This window comes from Malus domestica, chromosome 11, assembly GCF_042453785.1.
Source record: "Malus domestica chromosome 11, GDT2T_hap1".
Lineage (NCBI taxonomy): Eukaryota > Viridiplantae > Streptophyta > Magnoliopsida > Rosales > Rosaceae > Malus > Malus domestica.
In genome coordinates this window covers 35,025,199-35,038,173 of record NC_091671.1, presented here as the reverse complement: position 1 = coordinate 35,038,173, position 12,975 = coordinate 35,025,199, and the positions used below count along the sequence as shown (strand labels likewise).

Here is a 12,975-nt window from a genome sequence, read left to right as displayed (position 1 = left end):
ATTAGCTAGAGTTGAAAAATGTTAATGCACGTTCCCAACTGCTATTCAAAGCTCGGAGGGAAGGAACTATGGTTAGACCTAGACGGGAAGTGATGTACGGAGTAAATGTGGATGGGGCAGAGCTAAGAGACGAGATGGTGAGAGGCATTGGCATTGTTGTATGGAATGAGAGAGGCATTACCCAAGGAAAAAGAAGCAACCAATCTCTAAAAGCATCCAATCATGAACAATCCTTATTTGGTTTACAAATTTTGTCTTCAAATTTAGTCTCTTTAACATTACCCAAGAAAAAAGAGGCAGCTAATCTCTAAAAGCATACAAAAATTTCATGCCGAGAAGCTGTAAACATGAAGTTAGAAGCACTTTGACTTTGACAATGAGGTGTACACCTTGACAAGGTATTACGTACCCGCAAATTCAAAGATATGACATCAACTCTAAAAAATAAAGCATTGTCACAAACAACTTTAGGAAAATATTTAAATATAGGGTAGTCCTCAATTTACTATCGTGAAATTCCAACCTTTAAACCTAAAGTTTTTTTCGTCCCACTTTTAACCTAAAGTTTAATTTTGTGACAATTTCATACTTGCGTTAGCCTTTCATATTTCAGTAAGATAGGGTGAGAATTATATCATCGAAAGTAATTGTCTACACCAAGATTTGCCAAGAATCCTCGTCGACATGTAAGCTCTACAATAAAACCTGGAGGGGCGAAAAACAAGGTTGAGTGGGCCTAGAAACAAATCTTTGTAAAAACCTTTTCGAAAACATAATAACCCCTCGCTGTAAAATCAGTATAGTTTCCAAAATATACATACTATGTATAGTAAGAAAATACTTACCGTAGCCTGCAACATCTCAAGAATTCATTACGACACAATATCTCGTAAATAAGGGCATGACATCCATTATCAAAAAATCTCACATAAGCAATATATCATATCGGGTGCTCATCGACACATGCTGACACACGAGTTCATGTAGAGGTATTCTGACATGAACAGGATTGGGTGTAATAATAATATATGCTATAGTACTACAATCACGTGAAGACTAGCGTTATGCGTAGCACATACGAGTCGAAGTTGCCTATGGCAAGTTGTGCGACAGGATTGGCACCTACAATGGATCCAAAGTGAGTGTACGGTACGATGTGCACATACACGTAAAAGACTGGCCCGAGCCTAGGCGAGTACCAACACCAGTGCAACAAACGATAAGCAGATAACATCAATATAGTCATGCCACAGCCATTCAACAATTATAATCAATATCGTACTATTCATGGCCATAAATATAATCAAGGCATCTCCTTATAGTAAGCATACCTATGCATCCCATAGGATTATTTCATCATTTCCCAACAATAAGATATTTCTTATAAACATCAATTTAATCATGGCAATCATATAAAGAATTTATTAATGCTTGTATATATGGAAAGTAACCAATATATATATACATACTATTATTAAGAAAACCCTCCTTGTCAACTTTTTCCCCATTTTTTTCCTATTTTGCCCTCACTTTTGATACACACTATTGACAAAAGGAGGGAAAAATAGTAATTTTGTACCTTTTGACAAAATAACAATCATATCCCTATTTTTCCAATTTTACCCTCACTTTTGATACACAATATTTACATAAGGAGGACAAAACAGTAATTATGTAATATTAAAAAAAATATGCACTTATTAAGAGAAGTTGTTCACACAAGTGTGTGTTCTCTGCTAGTATATATAAAGAAAAGATCCACTCAAAGATCATGTCACCGAGTCGAACCGCCTTGTAGCATCGAGTGTCCTTGCGATGCATTTTGCCTAGAAAGGAAACCATTTAGGTAAATATAACGTGCTAATGAAATTACGCATTTTCGTACAAAGTACGGCTAATAAAGGAACGATCTTAAAACGGTCGAATTTTGGAAAATGGACGGCAGAGTCGGAATTAGCACATCGAAATACGCTAAGGAGGGTCCCCATCAAATTTTACAAAAAGTCAATCGATGTATATATTATCTGGGATAACTCATTAATCAATATAGGCCCAATAAGCCCTACATAGTCTCTAGTAACATTGATTTTAATATTTGAGATCAATTCGTAACATAATGTCCAAAAGTCAAGTCTCTATCAAAGGTGAGGTTCACAAACCTATACAAGTTAACCTGGAACATCTACCCATGGTTTTCCAATCCGTAACTTCCTATAGTCCACATTATGCTTCTAGAACAACATACTAAAACTTCTTTACGATCCAACGGTCGGATCTCTGCCAATTGTTAGAATTAAGTTGCTATCAACGTTAGTTTTACAAACCTAGAAATTCAATTTGGAAAGATCCATACGTCGGATTCCCAATCCGTCAGTTCCTATGGTTCTCAAATATTACGTACTAGAACATATTAAGGTTTGGTGATGATCCAATTGTCGGATTGTCGAATAATAAAATAGTCAAGTGGTGTAGTATTCCATACTAGGTTCAAACTATCGAACTATATCAAACGGTTATCAAATTGAAATCAAAGCATCAAATTTAACTTAAAAAGGCAGCGTCAGCCCGCTAGCCAAAGTTGACGGAAAATGGTAAATTTGCCGATAAATTTGATGGGTGCCCAAAGCTTCCCCGTGTCAATTCATCATCTACAGAGGTCCAACAGGGTCAAAGTTGATCAGGATTTACTCCTGGGATGATGGGCTACAAAACCCAAGTGGTTGAATTGGCCATCGCTTTGCCGATTCACCAGAAAAAGGAAAAGGGTGGCCGGAGCACCATTGGTTTTCATCGAGTTTTGTGGCCTCACACTGCCACGTACAGTGGTTAATCAAGGTGGTTCTTGGTTGGGTTTTGTAGAGGGGAGTGAGAGCTTCAAGATGGTATTGGTTGCGTCGAAAAAATCCACCATAGTTGGCCCGAATCAGCGTAAGAAAATGGGAGGTTGCAGGTATCAATTAGGTCGCGAATTGGGTTGGGGTTTCTGGGCTTTTGGGTTAGTTTCCACAAATGGAAACTTCCTAACTCAGCTAACTAATTATAGAGACTTACTACTAATAGTAAGTCCACATGTCTAAAATGTCTCATTACTTCCGAGGCTAGTAACTTCTCCGTTCTAACTCGGAACTAAGGTCCATTTGCGTCCATGTGTTCGTACCGTCGAGTACTTTGAGAATATGGTAAAATAATAGCCCATTCGCGTCACGAATTGACAGTCAATGAAGGTCAACAATTTCACCTCAAGGGCATTTTCGTCCATTCACTCTTTTAAAATTATTAAAATCATAAAAGTAGGGACGATTTGTCACACACACACATGGGTACATTCATCAATACTAACTAAAAAAATTATTGCACCAAAACATTGGTACATTTTTCAAAAAAAAAAAAAAAAATATATATATATATATATATATATATATATATATTAGGCTTAATATGACACGCTCAGACCTGGAAAGGTCGAAGCATGCTGGCCATCACCGTGAGGTAACGTAACCATAAGGGTAAGTGATGTAAAGTGAATAAATTTAAAACTAATTAGAACAAATTATACTAAATAGTGAAAGAGTGCGCAATCGTGAAATGAACCCACTACAATTATTCAGAGCATAATAGACAGTGAGACTACAGAAGAGTAGTCAAAGTAAATAAAGTACACTTATTACACAACAGTGCGAGTTCGTACATCTAAACAGAAGGGAATATCAGAACTGCCGAGATTCCTCGAGTGCCATAAAGAGTACATCTATCTAGGTCCTGGAGGGGCAAAAAAAAAATTTAGGTGGGTCAGCAAAACAATGCTTATGCGAAATCCTTTATTTTTTAATGTACTAACCCCTCGTAGTAAAACAAGTATAGTTTCCTTAAAACATACTACGTATGTATGTAAATAATAAATTAACAGCATTATAATAGTATTATAACCAGAAACATGCCAAGTCATGATGTATCAAATGCCACAATAATATAATCATGTGATAATCAAGTATAGCTAAGTGCTCATCCATCTAGGCTGATACACGAGTTTGAACAGATAATTTCTGACACGAACAAGACTAGGTGTAATCAATATGATCTAGTATTACGATCATGTGAAGGCTGGTGTAGAAGAATGGTCACATACAAGTCGGATTGCCTAATGCAATCTACCCGACAGGACTTGGATCCAAGATGAGCGAAGGGTGCGATATGATCATACACGTGAAGGACTAGCCCTGGCCCTGACGAGTACTAACACCGATGCAGCAAGATGAGCACGTACAAATATGTATGAATGTCATGATAGTAATATCTCAACCATATAGCAGTATTTATCACAATTATGTCGCATTTATCAACTATTTGGCAATATAAACGTAAAGTGATGTATTTATGCAATTCTGGAAACTATAAATACGTATAGATATAAAAATAAACTGCCCACTCACAAGTACGTCGCTGGGTCGTAGTCCCCGAGCCTAGCTTAGCCTCGAACATCCTTGGGATACGTTTCCCCTATATGTGAAATAACTAATTTTGAATTAATTAAAGCACATTTACATAAACCTACATAAAACCCCCATAGTTTGCTCAAACCTAGGGTTTAAATATACCACCGTGACTTACTCGACGTCACGAACATCCCCAATTTTTTAGAAAAAAATTTTGACCCTTCACGCGCTGGCAATGGCACTGCCAGACGTGCCCCCCCACACGCAGGCCAGCGCCATCAGCTAGCTTGACGTGATCAGGAATATTCCACGGAATATTCCTTTAAATGCTAATAGAAGTTAATGACGCTACCTAACGCCGTCAGGAATGTTCCGTCAACTCTGACGAAATATTCCATCACCTTCTCCGATGGTCCTCGCCGTCGCCGCCGTCTACAACTCGATTTTCACCTGATTTCTGGGAAATTTTCAAAGTTACATAACTTCTTCATTTTTCAACCATTTTCGACAAACTTTATATGGATTTGAAGCTCATGGAGAGTAGAATCGCGTTATACCTGTTTGGAGTCCAAAAAGTGGACAGAAGTCGTCGGAAAACACCTCGAAAGTTCCTGCCAAAAGTGAACTCCTCGAAACTCGGTTGTTTCGACGTCCAAACTTCTTCAAAAATGTCCTAGAGGCCTCAGGGAGTTGTGGGAAGGCTTCCTCTACCTTCAGAACTCCTTAACTCGGCCTGAAATCTGATGAACTCAGATCACTAAGTTCGAACCTCACGAGTTCGAAGTTGAAAACTCGTCCATTCCGGGTTTCAAGAACATGGTTGTGATCGTGAGGATGAGAGGAGTACAATGGAGTGGTTTTTGGGTTCGATCTGAGAGGTTTAAGGTTCGTTCAAGGGGTTTGCAGAGAAAGAGAGTATACGGGAGAGAGAGAATGAAGAGAGAGAGAGTCCCATTTTCTCTTTTCTAATTAGTGGACAGAAATGAGGGAATGGATGGGATTGGTGGAGTGCACGGGATAGCCTAAATAGAAGGCTAGGGATAGGGTTTTAGATTTTGTACAGAAAGGAAATCGAAAATCTATCCGGAATAGTGTTTTCACACTGATAAAATCTACGCAGTCCCATAATAACGTGCACAATTTATTTACAAAGACGATAAAATAAATAAGGAGGAAATAAACACGTCCAAGTCGTTCACCACTAAGGGCATAACCGTCAATACACATACTCGGGTAGAAATTACATAGGAAAATTAGGGACGGGTCGTCACATAATAACATTATTAAATTTCTTCTATTAACTTGAAATGGATACATTCTCAAATCAATGAAATAGAATGTACCCATATAAGTTTAAAAAATGGATAAGAAAAAAGATTGAATGAATTTTATATAAAAAAAAAATAGGTACATTTTACAAATAACAAATTAGTATTTGAATGGGTACATATAAGATTAAAAAAATTGAAATTTTTTATAAAAACATTAATGAGTACAAACTTATTCTAATTTTATTTTTTATATTTTGGAAATGATTTGAATTGAAAATTAATTAGGAATTTAGTAAAAATTTGAGTATTAAAACCCTAAATCAATTAATAATTTTTATTTTTAAAAATGATGTCACTGACATGTAGTTCATTATATACATTAATAATAGGAACTTTGACCAAAATCTAAAAACTAATAATGTCTCAATCAATGAACATTAGAAACAAGGGACCGCATGCTAATTTTTCCAAGATCAAATTAACCCAGTTAACAAAAAAAACCAAACTAAAAGTAGCGAGGAATATAATCATGGCTTTTTAACCAAAATAGTCTCTGAAATTAGCATAATTCCTCACTTTAGTGTTTGAGATTTGAAATTGATAGTAGTGACTTCTTAGCGACTATTTTATATTTTCTCTCTTTGTAAATGTTATTTTCAAAATTTTAATAAACACATGCTATATACTAGTCTATTGCTAATAATAATAACAACAATAACAATGTGTTCCTTACTCCTCCTGATTGAGTCCTTAATATTATCATAAAATAATTGCATGAAATACAGGACGAAGGATATGTACCAATCATTGGATGAGGATCTTCTCCGAATCATCTTTGTGAGGATCTTAGGGTTCCTCACATCCTAGCCGTTCATCATGCATTATGCGGCCAGTTTTCGTCAGTTACTATTTGTGTTTAATTTTAAATAAATAAAGTCACATAATTTCTGACTGCATGATATACAATAAATGGTTAAGATGTGAGGATCTCTAGGATCTCCACAATTTTAATCCGAATGGGATCCAAATCCCCAAACAACGATCCTAACTAAATCTACAGTCAGCCACGTTTCATAGATTTCATCACTGTTTGTGTATTTAATTATCACATGTTACAATGCTTCCTGTATAAATATGAAAAATAGTTTTATAAAATACTGACGTAGTAAAATATAATCGTATAGGTGATTCATAAAATCATTCAGAATTTCAGATCTCAGAAACCACTATTTTACCTCATCTCTCTGCCTACTTCTGTCCAGTTAATTATTGTTTGAGGAAAATGATCCTTTCCTCGAATCCTCCTTGTGGGGATCCAAGAGCTCCATCAATCATGTCTGGCTATTGTATATCATACAGTCAGAAATCATTTTAAATTTAAAATTAAATATAAATAGTACTTAACGAAAACTAATCGTACGATATACGATGAACGGACATGATTGATTGATCCTTCAAATCCCCACAAAAAGGATCCGAAGACCCTTTTCCATTGTTTGAACCCTTTAGTGAGGGCAAAAGGATTGTTAATCATTGTCCTTCACCTCTATAAGCCCTCAACATCTCACTAATGAGCCATTAGAGCAACTCCACCCTTGGAGCCCTCCCCCCAGGCAATCCACTATTTAATCCACCATGTAAAGAGTAACTGCCTTTTGCATCTCCACCCTTGCACTTGAATAGTCATGGCAATAGGCAATAAAATATTTATTAATTTTTTTTACAAAATAATACTAAATAATTTTTTTTGTAATTTCGGATAAGATATTTTAAATCGTTCTCGTTGTGCCAAGTGTCATTTACCCAAAACGACTATTATTGGTCATAGATTTCGATAAGATTTTTATCCAATGTCATCGTGCCACGTGTCGTTATCTTTTCAGAATTTTTGAGGATAGATTTCAATCAGATTTTAAATCGTTCTCGTTGCGCCACGTGTCATTATCCGAAAAAATAATTATTGGTGATGGATTTCGATAAGATTTTTATCCAATGTCGTCGTGCCACATGTCATTATCTTTTCAGAATCTTTTAGGATAGATTTCGATCAGATTTTTAATGAATGACGGCATGCCACGTGGCACTATCTACAACCTAATCATTTCAGAATCCTCCATATAATCCATCATCCATCCTTTTAAATCTCACACCAATTTTCTCAATATCTCTATCATTATTCATAGTTTTTGCTTCCTTCTTCACCAAATCAAAATCTGTATCATTATTCATAGTTTCTACTTACAATGTCTTCTTCTTCAAGCATGATGTGGGAAATCGATTAAGAAGAGGAAGAATTGTTTAACCAATCTGAAGGAATGTTCAATCTCCATATAGCCCAAAATGAGAAGGAAGAGGATGAGGAGCGGAGAATGAGAGATGACGAAGCAAGAATGGCCAGAGACTTATATTCTCGTCGAGTCATCCAAGTTGTGGCTCATATATGCAGGCCCATCCATTCCAGAAACCTTGATAGAAGCAGGCAACAACGAGGTGATGAGCTGTTGGACGATTATGTTGTCCATAATAGTGCATTTCCTGATACATACTTCAGACGTCGTTTTAGAATGGAACGACATTTGTTCAAGAAAATCATGATTGCTGTTTACAACCATGATTCTTACTTTGTGCAAAAGAATGATGCTTGTGGTGCTATGGGTTTCCTTCCCAAGCAAAAAATTAATGCTGCGCTGCGGATGCTTGCGTATGGAGCAGCTACAGACCAAGTGAATTAGATAGCAAGGATGGGGAAATCAACCATTCTTGAGTCCTTGATGAGGTTTTGCGAAGCAATCGAATCTATCTACACTGCTGAGTACCTCCGGAAACCTACTCACATGGACTTAAAAAGGCTTCTGAAGAAGGCCGAGATGCGAGGCTATCCTGGGATGATTAGGAACATTGATTGTATGCATTGGACATGGAAAAACTATCCAAGTGCATGGCAAGGCGCTTATGGAGACAGAAAATGAGCAAAAAGTATCATTTTGGAAGCATGGCATCTTTTGATACATGGATTTGGCACGCCTTTTTCGGGGTTCCGGGAGCTCAAAATGACCTCAACGTCTTTACCTAATCCCCAGTGTTCAACGATTTCCTGTAAGGAAAGGCACCAAAAGTCACATATGAGGTCAACGGACGTATGTACGACGGGCCATACTACCTAGCTGACGGCATTTACCCAAGGTGGTCAACATTTGTCAAAACAGTGCCACGTCCGCGAAGTGCAAAGAAAAAACACTTGGCAAGATGTCAAGAGAGGTGCAGGAAGGATGTGGAGCGTTGTTTCGGTATCCTCCAAGCTCGCTCGGCGATCGTCAGAGGTGTTGCCAGATTGTTTGATGTAGAGTCGTTTCGATCCATCATGATGACGTGCATTATTCTTCATAACATGATTGTGGAAGATGAGTACGATTATGAAGCCGTTGATGAATATGAGGCAGACACGATGAACAATTCAAGAACACGTATATATTGTGCTCATAACGCCACCGATGAGCCCATGCAACATGAGCCATTAGAAATGGATGGACGTTACAATGAAAGGGTCATTCAACGATATACTGCATTTCAAAGACCAGACATGCACAATGCCCGGCAAAATGACTTGATAGAGCACCAGTGGGCGTTGAAACAACCTGAAGATAATTAAGTTTATTTAGTGTGTTTTTTATTATTTGGTTTGTGGTGTGTTTTATTTTAGTTCATTTAGTGAGGTTTTTATTATTTGGTGTGTTTATGTAATTTTATTTGGTGTATTTTATTTTAGTTCATTTTAGTGAGGTTTTTATTATTTGGTGTGTTTATGTAATTTTATTTGGTGTGTTTATGTCATTTGAATAAAGATTCTCTTATAGTATAAATATATTACCATATTAAATAAATTTATTCTCACTTTAAATAAAGTACTAAATTCAATAAATTTAAAACAACATAAAATACTCAATTCAATAAATAATAAATTACAACCGAAGGTGATTGGAAAACTATGGGCTCCGATTACAAAAAGTACTCTAATCATCATCACTTAACCAATTTGTGGTGCTAGGATGATTTTCTCTTGTCGTGCTAGGACCATCTCCTCTTGCTCTCACTTCTCTTGCACGCCTCCTACGCACCACATCCTCTTTCTCCAACTTCCAAAAATATTTAGAATTTGGAGACTTCCCTTCTAAAGGCATGTTCATAATCTCACGATCTCGTTGAGCCATTATTTCTTCTCTAACCAGTTCCCTTTCTTGCCTAAGTATCTCTCTTTCTTTCTGATTAGCTCGAAATTCTCTCTCAACAGGTGCAACTTTTGCCTCCTCTCCAGCCTTATCAGCCTCAAATTTCGCCATTTCCCGCGCCAAAGTCAATTCACTATGGCGAGTAAGTTCCTCCATGTACTTTGCATAATCATGCTTGGAAGCACTTCCTTTTCTCTTTGAAGCCTTCTTACCTTGAGGCCTAATTGGATAACGGGCGAACCTGACACTTGTTCAGGGATGGGAGTTTTGGGCACTTCTTCTGCATCATCTTCATGCGAGTCATTATCAGGTGTAGAGTGTAGTGGGGTGCTGTTCATGACAACTTATGGACCGATAGGCACAACTCTGAATTTAGGACAATCTTTGACAATATTCCAACATTCCCACCGATTGAATGATTTATTTTTACTTTTGGTTTTGGCACCATACCAAGCTTGTGCTTGAATTAGCTACACAATGGGGGAGAAGAAATAATTATAATCAAAGTGGGTAACAAATAAATAATACAAACAAATAAATATAATTAAAGTAGGTAACAAATAAATAATACAAACAAAAAATTATAATCAAAGTATGTAAAAATTAATAATACAAACAAATAATTATAATTAAAGTAGGTAACAAATAAATAATACAAAGAAATGATTATAATTAAAGTAGGAAACAAATAAATAATACAAACAAAAAATTATAATCAAAGCATGTAACAAATAAATAATACAAACAAATAATTATAATTAAAGTAGGTAACAAATAAATAATACAAACAAATAATTATAATTAAAGTAGGAAACAAATAAATAATACAAACAAAAAATTATAATCAACGTATGTAACAAATAAATAATACAAACAAATAATTATAATTAAAGTAGGTAACAAATAAATAATACAAACAAATAATTATAATTAAAGTAGGAAACAAATAAATAATACAAACAAAAAATTATAATCAAAGTATGTAACAAATAAATAATACAAACAAATAATTATAATTAAAGTATGTAACAAATAAATAATACAAACAAATAATTAAAATGTAAATTTGGGTATAGTACAAACAAATAAATAATATATTGTTACATGATCCATGTAATTTTCCCCACTTCGAAGATTACTACTAGCTTGTGCCAAGGCGTCTCTCCAAATACTAAACGATTGGCTAAGTAATTTCCAACAACTAGACATCAATTCTTTGGTTCTACTCCCACCCATTTTTTCAAGATAATTAGTATGAATAAGACTCCACATTTCTCGCAACTGCATCTCATTACCCGTACGCGAACTATGAGTAACTTCAACCCAGCTAGTACACAATGCAACATCTTCAAGAAGCGTCCAATTCGTACCTGCATCAGTAGTCATTTTGTTGAAAAAAAATTGGATTGAAACTTTGAGAAAAATATAGGAATGTGATTGAAAGTAGTTGAGAAAATATGAAATTGTGGTGTAAAGTAGATGATAATGAGAATGTATTTATAGAAAAGTAGAAACATTTTTAAAAAAAAAATTCAGATATTTTTTCGGATTTTTTACAATTTTTAAACTTTTTTATTCAAATAATTAATCTCTGCAATTGGATTTAAAAAAAAAATGAATTCCAACACTCCAGATTGTGCCACGTGTCACAAAAGTAACTTTTCTTAATTTTAAAACTATTTTTTTATTTATAAAGCATATTAATATCGACCGTTGATCTTAGATCGAACGGTTGATATTAAATAAGATTTTTTTTATTTTTTTTACCGTTGAGATCCAACGGTCCAAATTAAAGAGCCGTTGAGATCGAACGGACTGTGGGAAGCCACGTGGCTTCCGAACGGTAACTTTTATGTCTGAAAAGTCGGCTAACTTTTTTGAAAAATGGTCAGGTGACGCGCCCCCACGCGCGAGTAGGGTGCACGCGCCTGACCAAAAAAAAAAAAAAAAGGTCAGACGCCAACGCTGGCGTCACACCCACTCGGGCTCTCGGACTGTCAACTCTTCACAGGCCCGGAGCTCGGGCCTCACCTCCGCTCGGGCTCCTTCAACGCTGGAGCAAGTTCACAGGGCCTCGGGCGCTTTCCTCTCCCCTGTCCCCCGAGCAATGTCTATGGGTGGACTTGCTCTTACAAATTGTACTGAGTGATTGCCCACTTGATATGAAAAAGAAGAAAAGTACATAGCAACACCTCGTATAAAACTATAGCATATGTCGGTGGTACAAAATTATGTCTGACAGAAGATTTGAAGTTACTTTGTATGATTGGTTTGTACTTCTCTACAGCAATGAAGGTTAGTCCAAATCGATGACCTTACCGAATCCGACGTTTTATATGTTAAAATATCTCACATCGACCGTATTTCTAAGAAAATAAGAGTTTAAATATCTTAACTTTATTCTAACTAATACCGAGGTCTTTTGTGATAAAACTGCATACCTGACGGATTATGTAGGTGGTAATTACTAAGTTAGGGACAATATTAGTGTTGTTAGAAGTGGACATTTAACCCGTCTCTCTAATAATTATATACCATATAGCTATTTGATACAGTAATAACAAGCTTATACCATCAATATATAGTTTCATGAGGTCAAAAACTCTTAGGTTGTGCTATCTACACATTCCTTTTTACTTCTCATACATTTCTCTTAATTTTCGATCATCGGATGAAAATGAATTGAAGAATATCAATGGACAAAATTTAACAAGGATACGTAAGAAATAAAAATGGGTGTGTGAATAACATTATCTAAACTCTTTAGCTGTCAACATGAAGAGATTGTTATGCAAGTTTTTTTTTTTCCTTCGGTTTTCTCTCTTCTACAAATAATGCAAGTTTCCATTTCTTGCCTTGCCAACCATTCAACGTTGATTTGGACATATCAAGGTTTTGTTGTATTTGCATACCATTCAACGTTCATGAAAGGAAGAACTTAGAGGCGGAGGGTACTTGCAGAAAGTTTAAAATTACAAAATAACAATCACAAATGTTGTAAGACTCTGAAGGAGGAAAATTCATAAAAACTAATGCATTTAATGT

General features: G+C 35.8%; 1 protein-coding gene across 1 annotated transcript; it reads left to right on the top strand.

Annotated features, from left to right (window-relative positions):
* The first annotated feature begins 8,843 nt into the window (after window positions 1-8,843).
* On the top strand, window positions 8,844-9,353 carry LOC139189542 (uncharacterized). Its single transcript, XM_070808513.1, has one exon. It carries the CDS (start codon window positions 8,844-8,846, stop codon window positions 9,351-9,353), a length of 510 nt encoding a protein of 169 aa, XP_070664614.1.
* Window positions 9,354-12,975: the final 3,622 nt, after the last annotated feature.